Source organism: Melitaea cinxia, chromosome 24 (genome assembly GCF_905220565.1).
Source record: "Melitaea cinxia chromosome 24, ilMelCinx1.1, whole genome shotgun sequence".
NCBI classification, from domain to species: Eukaryota; Metazoa; Arthropoda; class Insecta; order Lepidoptera; family Nymphalidae; genus Melitaea; species Melitaea cinxia.
In genome coordinates, this window is record NC_059417.1 from 7,322,332 (window position 1) to 7,334,681 (window position 12,350).

Below are 12,350 nucleotides of genomic sequence, written 5' to 3' on the forward strand. Positions count from 1 at the left end.
TCACTCATCATCCGTGGCGGAACAACGAACATACTCCAACGCACTGTTCAGCTTGTCGAGCCACATATCCCGATCTTTTGGAGTGTCTGCAGCAAGGAGGTGTCTTCTTCTAATTGAACCATCAGGACAGTGGACGTACACCAGAGAACCACTGTCTGGGACAATAAGGCCTGCTGGTACCGAGGACTCGAAGAGTATTGTGTTCGGTCGAGCACAGAGATCTCTTGGTGCTCTAATGACTTTTTCAGAGATGACCGTTGACAGGTCGATGTCACCGATTGGCATCTGAAAAGTAAGACAGAATATTTTAGATTGGTAACTTTATAGAAGTTACGATTAATACCCAGTGTGCATGATGTTGGTGTTCTGTTTTAGTCTTCTAATGTCTTTTGCCCAAAGCTTGACTTGAAGAGATAGCTCTTTAGTGACGTGACCGCCTATTGGACATTTACATTTAGCGTTATTTTATTCTTTTTCTTGTCTATTTATTTGCGTGCATAAAGATGTACTTTGTTGTGATCCCTTCGTTAGTATGGTAGCGAACACAACGCTGCTGTCTGCGGCTGGGTACTAATGTGTGCCAATGTGCCCCGGTGCCCAGTGCCAATAACGTCGCCACATCGCCTAGCTACCTTCCTGGCGACGTCGTCCGGGTACTTCCAGTAGGCGAGGCGCGGCGCCTGCAGCCGGAACCAGCGCCGGTGCCAGGCGCCCAGCCCGCTCACGTCGTCGAAGGCCGTGAGGAAGGCGGCGTGCGGCTCCGGCGCCGGCACCACCACGCGAGCGCTGATGTCCACGCTCAGGGACCCCTCCAGTGGACTTCCGTGTGGGACCTGTGAACCGGCACACTGTACGATATCTACTCTAGGATACAACTGGTGTATTGACCACACAGACAAATTGACAAATAGGGCCGGATAAAATGTGTGAAAGATAATTATAGAAGTATGAAGAATGGCATGGAAGTTAGTTGGATCTGGAAAGCTACCAAAACAATATACATAAAGAACTTGAAGTAATAACTTTTACCTAAGTACATATTTCGAGTATCCCATTATTTTTATCTAAAAGAAGTAGTTGGGGTCTGAGGTACTAAAAGGGAGTTCAATACGAGCTGTCTCATGAAAAAAGGAAAATAAATCAATAGATACCTTGTTGAGTGTAAAACTCTTTCGCGTAGCCTGTGGTAGTGCGAATATGCAATACCCGTGCAACTGAAACTGTGGACTTCTGACTGACATTGGTCCCGCTGGACTTTGTACTCGGGGAGCCTTTAATTCTGACACTTTGGACTTGGGTGTTAACAGTTTGGAGTTGCCCTGAAATTATGATTATTATTTAGAAGAACTACATTAGTAATAAATATATAATTAGAAGTCGTCCATTTAACACGTGATTTTTAAGCCCTTACCACCCCTTGTTGATATGCAGTGAGGTTGTATCCTCACCCCCATACCCAAAAATCACGAGACATCAAGCTTGCAGGGTTTTTTGTTTTTTTTTTGTTTAGAAATTTCACGTTCAACGAAAAAAAAAAACACGTGATATTTTGTTAGAGCCGCCTCCATTTCATTTTTCGTTATTTTTTCCGAATCCCTCCCCCCTTTCGAGCCTCACGTGATTAATGGACGACCACTTAGTTATTTTAAGATGGTTATGTATACATACTTTTTTGTTTGTTATATGATATTTCACATCATGTGGCAGAATTTCCTTGGATGCTTGGAGTAGATATATTTCAACGGTAACCTGAAAATGTTAAAATATTTATCATGTTCATGTTTCATGATATAACATAATTATGTTAACAGTACACAGGAACAGAAGGTAGATCCTGGGATGATAAAACCTGACAGACCAAAATAAGACTGCACTTAAATGTTTAAGTTTCATTTCAGTTTAATGTTGTGTGATTATTACAAGTTAGCTACAGGTTATTATGTTGTTTAACATATTATATTATACCAAAGTCCAAAAACAGGTTTCTACTACATTTACCAAGGAACTAATTAAATAAAAGATACTTAATTGGTGAAAATAAATCAATATTATATGAACTAGAGTGTTTGCAGTAAATTTTAGTCCAATTTCAAAAAACTTGTTTTGAATTTGTATATTGATTGAGAAACACTAAACTACGAATACACATGAGAGGTAAGGTCTGTGCTATCATCTGTAAATATGACTTCAAATTATATGTAACAGAACGTTGCGTAAGCGTTGTGCGTTTAGTTAATTGAAAAAATTAAAAAATCCAGTAACCTTAAAGTCACTAGTCAGTCCATCCATCCGTATTTCATCAGGAAAAAGTAAAGGAGCATTTGGTTTCGTCAACTGCATACTCGTTGCCAGGACTCGGTCGCGACACTTCAGAAGGCAAACGGCATGGTGTCCCACAGCACCATCTGTTGAATATATATTTATGCACAATTATTCCATATATAGTTCGCGTCATGTAAAATGTAAAAGAACGCTGAAAGAAACTGGAGGGAGTGCGTTTGCGCATGGGTATTTCGCGCACAAAAGTACTACTGTTTTATTTTCTGATTACGCTTTCACTCGCGGCTTCGTATAATGGTTATTGGTAGGTACATTAAAAAATACTAGAAATACCATTGCGAATAATTCGGACTAAATAAGTATAATAATTATCACTTTACAAAATTACAATTTTTTTTAAACAAAAGCAATAACAAATTTTTTAGTTTTTATGCTGTGTTGTGAAGGTGAGTGATAAATGCGGAAAAAACGTGAATTACGATTGACAGTGGTTTGTTTACCAAATAAGACTGTTCCAAAAAAATGGAAAGCACCAAAAAGTTTTTTCAAGAGTTGGCAACACTGTAAACGCCTTTGCGCATTTTGACAGCCAGCGTTCTTTTTACATGGCGCGAATTATTTATTATAAATAATTTTTCTCACTTCTCTATGTAAAACTATTTCGTAATTTAAAACTTTTCTACGCGATAGTATTCTGAGTCGACGTCGAACTGTCCAACCAATAGCACACCGGCAAGTATGCTACACGTGATAAACACGCCCGCCCGCTACCCCATACCACCAAATAGACCGATAAATCGCTTCTGCGCAACTTCAAGGCTAGCGTTCTTTTTACATGACGCGACCTATACCTTTCTTAAGCGTAACCTCAAAATAGTAACAAACCGTTCGACTACACTGTGGTGGAACTAAAATTCTAAATGAGTAGTAGCAGCGTCTGTCAATTGACATCTTTTCTTAACCACGAAGGCTGCGGAGCTGTCTTACTTTCAGGAATCAAAAGTTAAAATCCAAATTTCGTAAGATAGGCACGGTAACGGTGTATATTATAATCGGGACGCCCAATATTTAACAATGCAAAAAGAACACATTTAGTTTTCTAGGCGTTATAAATCAAGTTGTTGAATTAGGCTTCAAGTTTGAGTTAACAATAAAAGTGGTGTGTGACTCACCAGCGTGCAGCTGCCGGACGTAGTCCCTCCGGAGCGGCAGGCGCAGCTGGCGCACGTGCAGCGAGGCCAGGCCGGCGGCGGCGGCCGGGCCCGCGCCCTCCACCTGCAGCCGCTGGACCTCGTGCAGGCAGGCTTGCCGGCGGTGTGCTGGAAGATGGCATAATAAAAATAATAATAATAATAAATAAATTAAAAAAAAAAAACTAACATCATACGTGAAGCAAAAACTAGCTGCCACTTATTACCAAAATTGCGCCGACAGAAAAGTATGAAATTTCGCACACTTACAGCTTATGTAGAGAAGGAGTGCAGAATGATAATATTTTACGTGCATGAGGGTAATTTTTTTACAGATGACGCATATATGATGAACGCAATAATAATAATATTAGCGTCACGAAGATGTACAACGTTTTTGTCGAACAACAGAGCTACCTAGTGTGTACTAAAGAAACTACAAAAGTTGTTACATTAATATCGATAGTTACATTGCAAACTGACTAGATGGCGCTGGAACGGAAATCTAAAGCTTTAGATTTGTATGAATATAAACGAGACTTAAAAATTAGGTTGCCAAAGAAGTTTCACTTCCGACATGTGTACTTTGTACGCACGCACCTTTTTTTTTTAATTATGCGTAAAAAATATATTCAATCAATAAAAAAACATTACTAGCATATACTCTTTTATTTATAATTATAGAAGTATAAGTCTTTGAAAACCAGTCCTCAAAGTTATAATTAATTATGGTCGCTTATAAATTACCTACGTTAACATATAATTTACGTCCATATTGGCCACCACAAATAAATAAGCGATGCACACTCAACGCCGCCCAGTAGGGAATTGTCCCATATCCGGGGTTCAGAAACTCACACAATACACAAGCAAAAGCTAGGTCACAGCAAAAATCTGTTTGGTCAAGGTCAAAGCACACTCGTTTTTTCTATGTATATAAATAGTTATACTCACTTGCCAAAAGAAGAAGCCTTTCGCCCTCCGCTTGCTCGGTCGACCCACTGAACTCGATGGTGGCAGCGCATAGGTTAAGAGCTTGACTGGCCTATAAAAATAAATATATATGATGAAATTTAGGTACAAACTGTCAAATTCTTCTGTTTACTATATTAATTGCTTTAATTTTAATTAAAACTTGCAACAATGCGACAAAGCAAAAATTTTATTTACTACATCAGATGGATTTTATTATGTAATGCCACACATAAGTTTTAAATGTGTATAAGGACTGCACAGCGTGGATTAGGGTGCTTAGAGATATATCAGAATGGTGTAGATTGGAGGAGGGCTTTGTTAACTGACAAAGAAACTTACAGAAAGTTAAGAAACACCATATGCGTGAATAATTTTATCCATTTCATATATATATATAGATGTGTGGTAAATAAGGCTTTATTATTATTATATTATAATGTAGACTAATGGACTGCATTTTCTGCAAGTTTAGTTAGGAATAGCAAGACCCGCTATCTGCAGCACACATACTTCTAGTACAAAATCTCTAAGAAGTATCTCCAGGCTTTCCTATCACCTGTGATATAACAGTCTGCTGCTTGGAGATCTCGTTCTGCAGATCCTTGATCCTCTGCCTCACAGTGGTGACGCTGGCGACCGGCTCCGGGCTGGCGGGCGCTTCCCGCTCGGGGGACGCGTGGCGGATCACACGCATCGGGGTGGAGGGCGTTGACGACTGAAAGTTAGATTACATTACTAGAATTCATCATTCAATCATTACAGCCTATACAGTCCACTGCTGGACATAGGCCTCCACAAGTGTACGCCAAAAATAACGTGAACTCATGTGTTTTGTCCATAGTCACCACGCTGGGCAGGCGGGTTGGTGACCGCAGTACTGGCTTTGTCGCACCGAAGACGCTGCTGCCCGTCTTCGGCCTGTGTATTTCAAAGCCAGCAGTTGGATGGTTATCCCGCCATCGGTCGGCTTCTTAAGTTCCAATGTGGTTGTGCAACCTTGTTATCCCTTAGTCGACTCTTACGACACCCACGGGAAGAGAGGGGGTGGCTAAATTCTTTAGTGCCGTAGCCACACAGCACATTACTAGAATTATTTCTTTTTAACGATATGAAATAGGTCTTAAGCGAAACAAAATTAATTAAAGTTCGGTAAGTTACTACTATTGCCTAAGGTTGCCTGGAAGAAATCGCTATCGAGCGATAAGGCCCCCTCATAGTGCATTATACTTATTTATTTTTTTTACAATTCTGTATTAAATTACTCTATGTGGTGTACAATCTATAATATAAAAATGAATCGCTGAATGTGTTGCTAAGCGCAAAACTCGAGAACGGTTGGACCGATTTCGCTAATTCTTTTTTTTAAATATTCCTTGAAGTACGAGGATGGTTCTTACGGAGAGAAAAATTCAAAAAAAAAATTTTTTAATAAAATTAAAGAATCGACTGTTAGGCGATACGAAGTTCGCCGAGTCAGCTAAATTTCAAAGACTCACAGTCTGCATACGCCTGTAGAAACTGACGCTGTGCACTAGCTCGTTCCCGCGGTCGTGCCTCGCCGGAGTGACTTGCCCCTTCAGCGGCGACTTGAAACCCTTGTCCTGATACACGAAACTCGATGAAGATAGGCTGCTGTTCTGCAAGCGTCATTATATTACGATCAATCGGACATTTAAAAAGAAAAAGAAAAACATCACATTTTTAAGGGTTTTAATATATGAAGATGATACTGCCCAATTTTGACCGTAATATGAGAACGCTCGTTATATTTATTTAAAAATGTAAATACACATGCATGGTTGGTTTACGCTAATGGTTATACACCATGACGATACTCGTTTTTTTTTTTTTTTTTTTTTTAAACTTAACGAAGTCTATAAAATATTAGTAAGTAAATACTTGCTATTGAACGCGACTTCTTTCGCATAGAGTTTTAAATAGAGACCTATATTATTACAATACCTAGGCTATAAAATCTCGCTTACACTCGTGTGAATTGAAAGATTTTATAGATTAACATAAAATATACCAACCTTAGATGTAAATACTTACATAAAGTTATTATCTTATATTATACTGTTTACAACAAAATTGTTAATATCCGTATGACGATGATAATTGAAATGCACTTTATTAAGGGGTGGAGACCTGGTGTCCTGAAACACAGGCCTCGAGCCTAGCTTAGGCACCAGTCTCCCACAATGTTAGTGCTCATGTTATTATGTACCTATCTAATTATGTAATGTTAGAAATATTGTGGTGAGAAAATAAATAAATCTTATTATTATTAGCTAACATTATCACAGGATTCAATTAACAAATACCTACTTCTTTCGGACATTTATATGTATTTGTGGCGACATCTATCGCGCAACATACTAACTACGTAATTAGAGAAAACTGACGTATGCTACATCGCGCTATCAGAGTTTTAAAAGTGATTGAGTATATATACAAGATCCCGACAACAATCCTCCCTTTTCCTCTCACTACCAAATATTAGTGATTCCTAACGCTTCTTAAATATAAATATGATTAGTTTACCTCATTCACCTTGTTTAATTTAGCCGGCGTCGGTCCCTCTTCCTCTAAAGCCTCGTCCAGTAAATCGTCTAACTCGCTTTCACAAGCGCTGCCTGATTCTTCAGAGTCACTTTGAACTGCCTTCTTGTAACTTGTGTTGTTTTTCTTCACAACCTTTAGAATATTATAATAATATTATAATCACATATTATTTTTTTTATTATAAAATATGACCAAATATGGTCTGAAATTTACACACCACTGCTTACTAGAATTATTTTAGAATAATACTTCAACAAATTTTGTGTTATTTACGTTATTAATTATACGTTTGTAATCTTTTTTTTTAATAATTATGATTTGTATGTTGTACATTGAAATTAATACCAATAATAAATAAAATATAAATGAATATATTATATACAAAATATAAAGAAAAATCGATCCTGAATTAATTACCAAAAAATATTAACTTCATGAGCAATTTGAACATTATTCACATAGGTATTTTTATAATATTAAAAATATGTTTAATATCAAATAAAAATAGGTAAAAAAACTTTTTAAGTTAAACGGTTTTATGTTAAACATACATTGCAATGTTTAAGATAAATGTACTAAAAACCAAAAAATAATAAAATAGATACAGTCGTGGGAATTATAAACATATGCATAGACTAGACTAAAATAAAACCGTGGGGCACGTCAATTGTCTACAATCGTTGATTAAAATGTTTGTTTTGTAATGTTACACTATAATTAGGCAGTTGTTCAACCGACAACGATGGACGTGTGATAAGTAGGGCTAGAATGTGGAAACAAGCTAGCAAGCTCGATTATAAGCGAGTTTTAGGGTTTCATAGTGGTGAGCGAGTAGTACTTTTATCATATGTTTTGTCGATTAAAGACAAACTACGAGCAGTGAAACGATTCCTCGCCAGCCAGCAGTGTGAATGTCCAACGATAAACTAGTTGAAACATCTCTTTTATTTACATGGAGTGTATAACTATTGGAATTTCCATGAGCAAGAAAATAGTAAGTAATTTCCTCACCGTCTGCGGGCCAACTGCCTATTTTAACGACGAATTAAACGATTCTTCTATCGCACATTAAGTCGATAATTTGTAGACAATTGACGTGCCCCACGGTTTTATTTTAGTCTAGTCTATGCATATGTTTATAATTCCCACGACTGTATCTATTTTATTATTTTTTGGTTTTTAGTACATTTATCTTAAACATTGCAATGTATGTTTAACATAAAACCGTTTAACTTAAAAAGTTTTTTTACCTATTTTTATTTTCTAGTTTTTAGTTTTTATTTCGCATTCTGTTTAATTCATTTAGTGCTTCATTATTGCAAGGCCCATCTTAAATATTGAGGTTGTATAGTGGACTGTATTCTTCTTGTCAAGCCCTTTTATTTGATACCCATATTGGTGGGATTGATAAAAAATTGTTATCAGACATTTGGTAGCGGCGGCCAGCTTAGATTTCAATTTTGCATAGTAAATTGTATTCTACTTGTTGAGACCTTTCATTTGATACCCATGTTGATGGGATTGATAAAACCTAAGTTATCCGCCATTTTGTAGAGGCCGCCATCTTGGATTTTAATTTTATATAGTACATTGATTATACTGGTTGAGCACTTTCATTTGATACCCATATTGATGGGATCGATAAAACCTACGTTATCCGCCATTTTGTAGCGGCCGCCATCTTGTATTTCAATTTTTTATAGTATATTGTATTCTGCTTGTTGAGCCCTTTCATTTGATACCCATATTGATGGGATTGATAAAACCTACGTTATTCACCATTTTGTAGCGGCCGCCATCTTGGATTTCAATTTTTTATAGTATATTGTATTCTGCTTGTTGAGCCCTTTCATTTGATACCCATATTGATGGGATTAATAAAACATAAATTATCCGCCATTTTGTAGCGGCGGCCATCTTGAATTTATAATGATAATGAATAAACATAATTGTATTGTCACCAAAATCCAAAGTGTATACAAAATTTCAGATTAATCGGTTGACAGGAAGAGGGTGAAATTTGAATTACTAAATTTGACCCAAGAATAAATAATAAATAAAAAATAAAACAAACGGGGTGAGCTAAATAAAACCGTTTAAAAAACAACAACTAGGTATAATAAAATCTACCTTCAGATACCACTATCTAAACACCCAACAAAAAATGTTCTAATAATTAATAATAGAATAGAAAACAAATACACTTACATTCATAACCTCCCTTCCAAACGACGTTTCAGCCCAATTATCAGATTTATTCAGCTTAGGTATATCCTCGACACTAAAATAAAATTCAAAAGATTATAAAACACCAAACACGACTGTATCACGACAAATCAATTCTTAAACATAATTATATCATTTTCCATACAATGATGCGAATTAATTCAACAATGGATTCTTAGTGTGCGTTCGTTATTTTTTTGTTTAATGCTGGAATATGATTTAGCAATTAAACACCTTTGTTTTCAGTCTAATCATCTTTTTATCAGATTCAATTTCTATAATATATTTTCGCTTAAATTTATTAAATCTCTTGTAGGTGTGTACCTAAATTTTTGTTAGCGCGCTATTTTTTTGTTTCTACATATGGACAGTAAGTAACTTTTTGTTTATTTACATAACTTTTATATGATTTTTCCTCCCATTGGCCTACTGGAATATATTTCCTGAAAAAATAGGTTGTATCCAAATATAAATCTTTGTAGCTGTAACTTTTGCCTCACTATTGTTGCGTAAAATACTAATAATTAAAATTATGAATTAGTAAGTTATATATCCTCCTACATTATAGCATATAAATAATAAAATTTAAAACGGCGGTCTCTGCGAGAAACTTTATCATAAATAAAAATAATTACATAGCAGTACGTATGACATATAACCATGATAGCATAAGTGTGATGTTTTTTACCAACCATGAGGAAAAATAATTATCATAAGTAGAGGACGATTTTAAGACTGGATTCGTTCATAAGTAGACAACTACATAAATCATCAAGCTTCTGTATAATTGTGTTTGCTAGCAAACGATAAAAACCGACTTCAATTATATCGACAAGTAATACAACGTAAGTAGACGAAAAAAATTAACAAACACACTAGTCGTCACTACGATTTTCGAGGGTTCCCCTCGATTTCTCTGGAATTCCATCATCAGATCCTAGTTTCCTTATCACGGTTACCACCCTTGGGATATCTCCTTTACAATAAAAAAGAATTATCAAAATCGGTTCATAAACGACGAATTTATCCCCATAAGAAGTTTTATTATACATAAACATATATTATATACGTTCGAATTGAGTAACCTCCTCCTTTTTCACTTCGGTCAAATAAAAAGGTTCATTAATCAACTGACTTAAAAAAAGAGAATCTCAATTAGACAGCATTTATATTGTATTTTTTTATGTAACACGCATAGTCTTAAGTTTTTACTGGGAGTACCGATTTTGATGATTCTTTTTCTAATAGAAACTCGGTCCTTATCATGTTGTCTCATTTAATTGGATCGAGATTTGACAAGTAATTTTTGAGTTATCCCTAATAATGCGTATGTAATTGATTACTTTTTTTTACTACCTACCTAATTTTTTTATTTCGTTTGTGAGAAATCACAAATATTTTAGCACCTGTAGTATAATATAAATTTTACTCGTATAAGGAACTTTAAAAATTGTTTGTTAGGATTTTAAAATAAATAGTGTCTGGTAATAAATATTGTCGATAGAAGGTGTCTAACAGTATAAAATTCATCATTTACAATATTCGTATCCGTAGTTCGTACTGTAGTCGTCAGTTTAATTTACTTTGATACTTTCATGGAACAAGTTTTCTATTTGAATATATTGTATGTATAGACTAGCTGTGCCCGCGACTTCGTCCGCGTGGAATTTAACAAAAAAGTTAATGTTCAGTTTGCAGAGTTATAAAATAAATAGATTTGTAATATAAAAGAAGCCTTAGTTACTTTTTACTACATCAGCTATCTGCCAGCAAAAATTCCGTCTAAATCGGTCCAGCCGTTTCAGAGACTAGTCGGAACAAACAAACAAACAGACAGACAGACAAAAATTGTAAAAATGATATTTTGGTATATGTACCGTGTATACATCCATATGCATTTAATAATAAGCGGTTATTTTAATATTACAAACAGACACTCCAATTTTATTTATTTGTATAGATATAAGTAGATTGTATGTAGAGTGAGTATAGTGAATATAACAGTTTTAGGTTACTAAATGATGATTACTATCCATAAGAAAAAAAAAAACAAAAACATCTTACTAATAATATTATAAACACTAGTTTGTGAGGATAGCTGCATGTACGTATTTTACTCTTTCATGCAAAAGCCACTGTATCAATATTAATAAAACTTTGTACGTAGAAGGATCTTACAGAATCTACCCTCTGGTGTAATGTAGCGTGTCTAAGCTCTGGCGATTGTGGGTTCGAATTCCGCTCCGGCTGGATTTGTACAAATATTTCTTTCCAGTCCGGATGTCTCCCTACCGTGCCTAGCGGGCACATTAAGCACTAGTGCTTAAGGACGAGGACCGAGGGCCTGGTTGTTATCTTAGACACTTGATAACGAAAGTCACTGATTGTCTATACTAATATTATAAAGAGAAAAAGTTTCTAACATTGTTTGTTTGTAGGGGGTAATCTTCGCAAATACTTATGAAAATTCTTTCACTAACAGAAAGTTATTCAGGAGTTATATATCTATATTTTATTCATCACTTCAGCCTATCGCAGTCCACAGCTAGACATAGACCTCCACAAGTTCGTATTTAATTGTTATTGAACAAAAACTTCAGTGAAAAATAATAGTAAGTATATGTAAATCAAGTCGGAAAAATGCGAGCGAGATAAAAACTTTACTGTATATTTGCATCACAAAAATAGTAATTAACGCTTAACGAAGTGGGCACGGGGCAACTAGTAGGAAATATATCCGCCAACCCATGGCGAAACAAGGCCTATGCTCAGCAACAGGGTCTTTCAGCCTGAAGCAATCAACCAATCTTACGGAAATGAAGAAAAAAAAAATGCGCAGAAAATTGGAACATTTTATATCAAATCATTAAGTAATGAATAATTTCGATAGTCAAATTCTTTTATCTATATCTAAATAAATATATATATACGAAGAAATTAATCGCTAAATATGTTGGTAGCCTCTAATAAACTCGGGAACGGCTGGACCTTGGCTAAAGGTTCTTATAAAACTAAAAAACAGGAAAATCGCGTGGTAAATTGGAAAATTTCTGAAAGTGGAACAACTGTTTAAACTTTATACGTTTATTTATCACAGACGGGACGGGGCACGCG

At 35.6% G+C, this 12,350-nt stretch overlaps 1 protein-coding gene across 1 annotated transcript in view; it reads right to left on the reverse strand.

Annotated features, from left to right (window-relative positions):
• The window catches only part of LOC123665356 (anillin), a 42,236-nt gene continuing 29,886 nt past the window's right edge, over nt 1-12,350 (reverse strand). Inside the window, exons 5-15 of the mRNA XM_045599669.1 lie at nt 9,219-9,291; nt 6,990-7,142; nt 5,942-6,082; nt 5,002-5,160; nt 4,425-4,515; nt 3,453-3,599; nt 2,263-2,405; nt 1,669-1,749; nt 1,152-1,319; nt 633-833; nt 1-285 (exon numbers count right to left, since the gene is read on the reverse strand). Of these exons, the coding sequence (XP_045455625.1) occupies nt 1-285; nt 633-833; nt 1,152-1,319; nt 1,669-1,749; nt 2,263-2,405; nt 3,453-3,599; nt 4,425-4,515; nt 5,002-5,160; nt 5,942-6,082; nt 6,990-7,142; nt 9,219-9,291 (1,642 nt within the window). The remainder of the gene's footprint in view (nt 286-632; nt 834-1,151; nt 1,320-1,668; nt 1,750-2,262; nt 2,406-3,452; nt 3,600-4,424; nt 4,516-5,001; nt 5,161-5,941; nt 6,083-6,989; nt 7,143-9,218; nt 9,292-12,350) is intronic.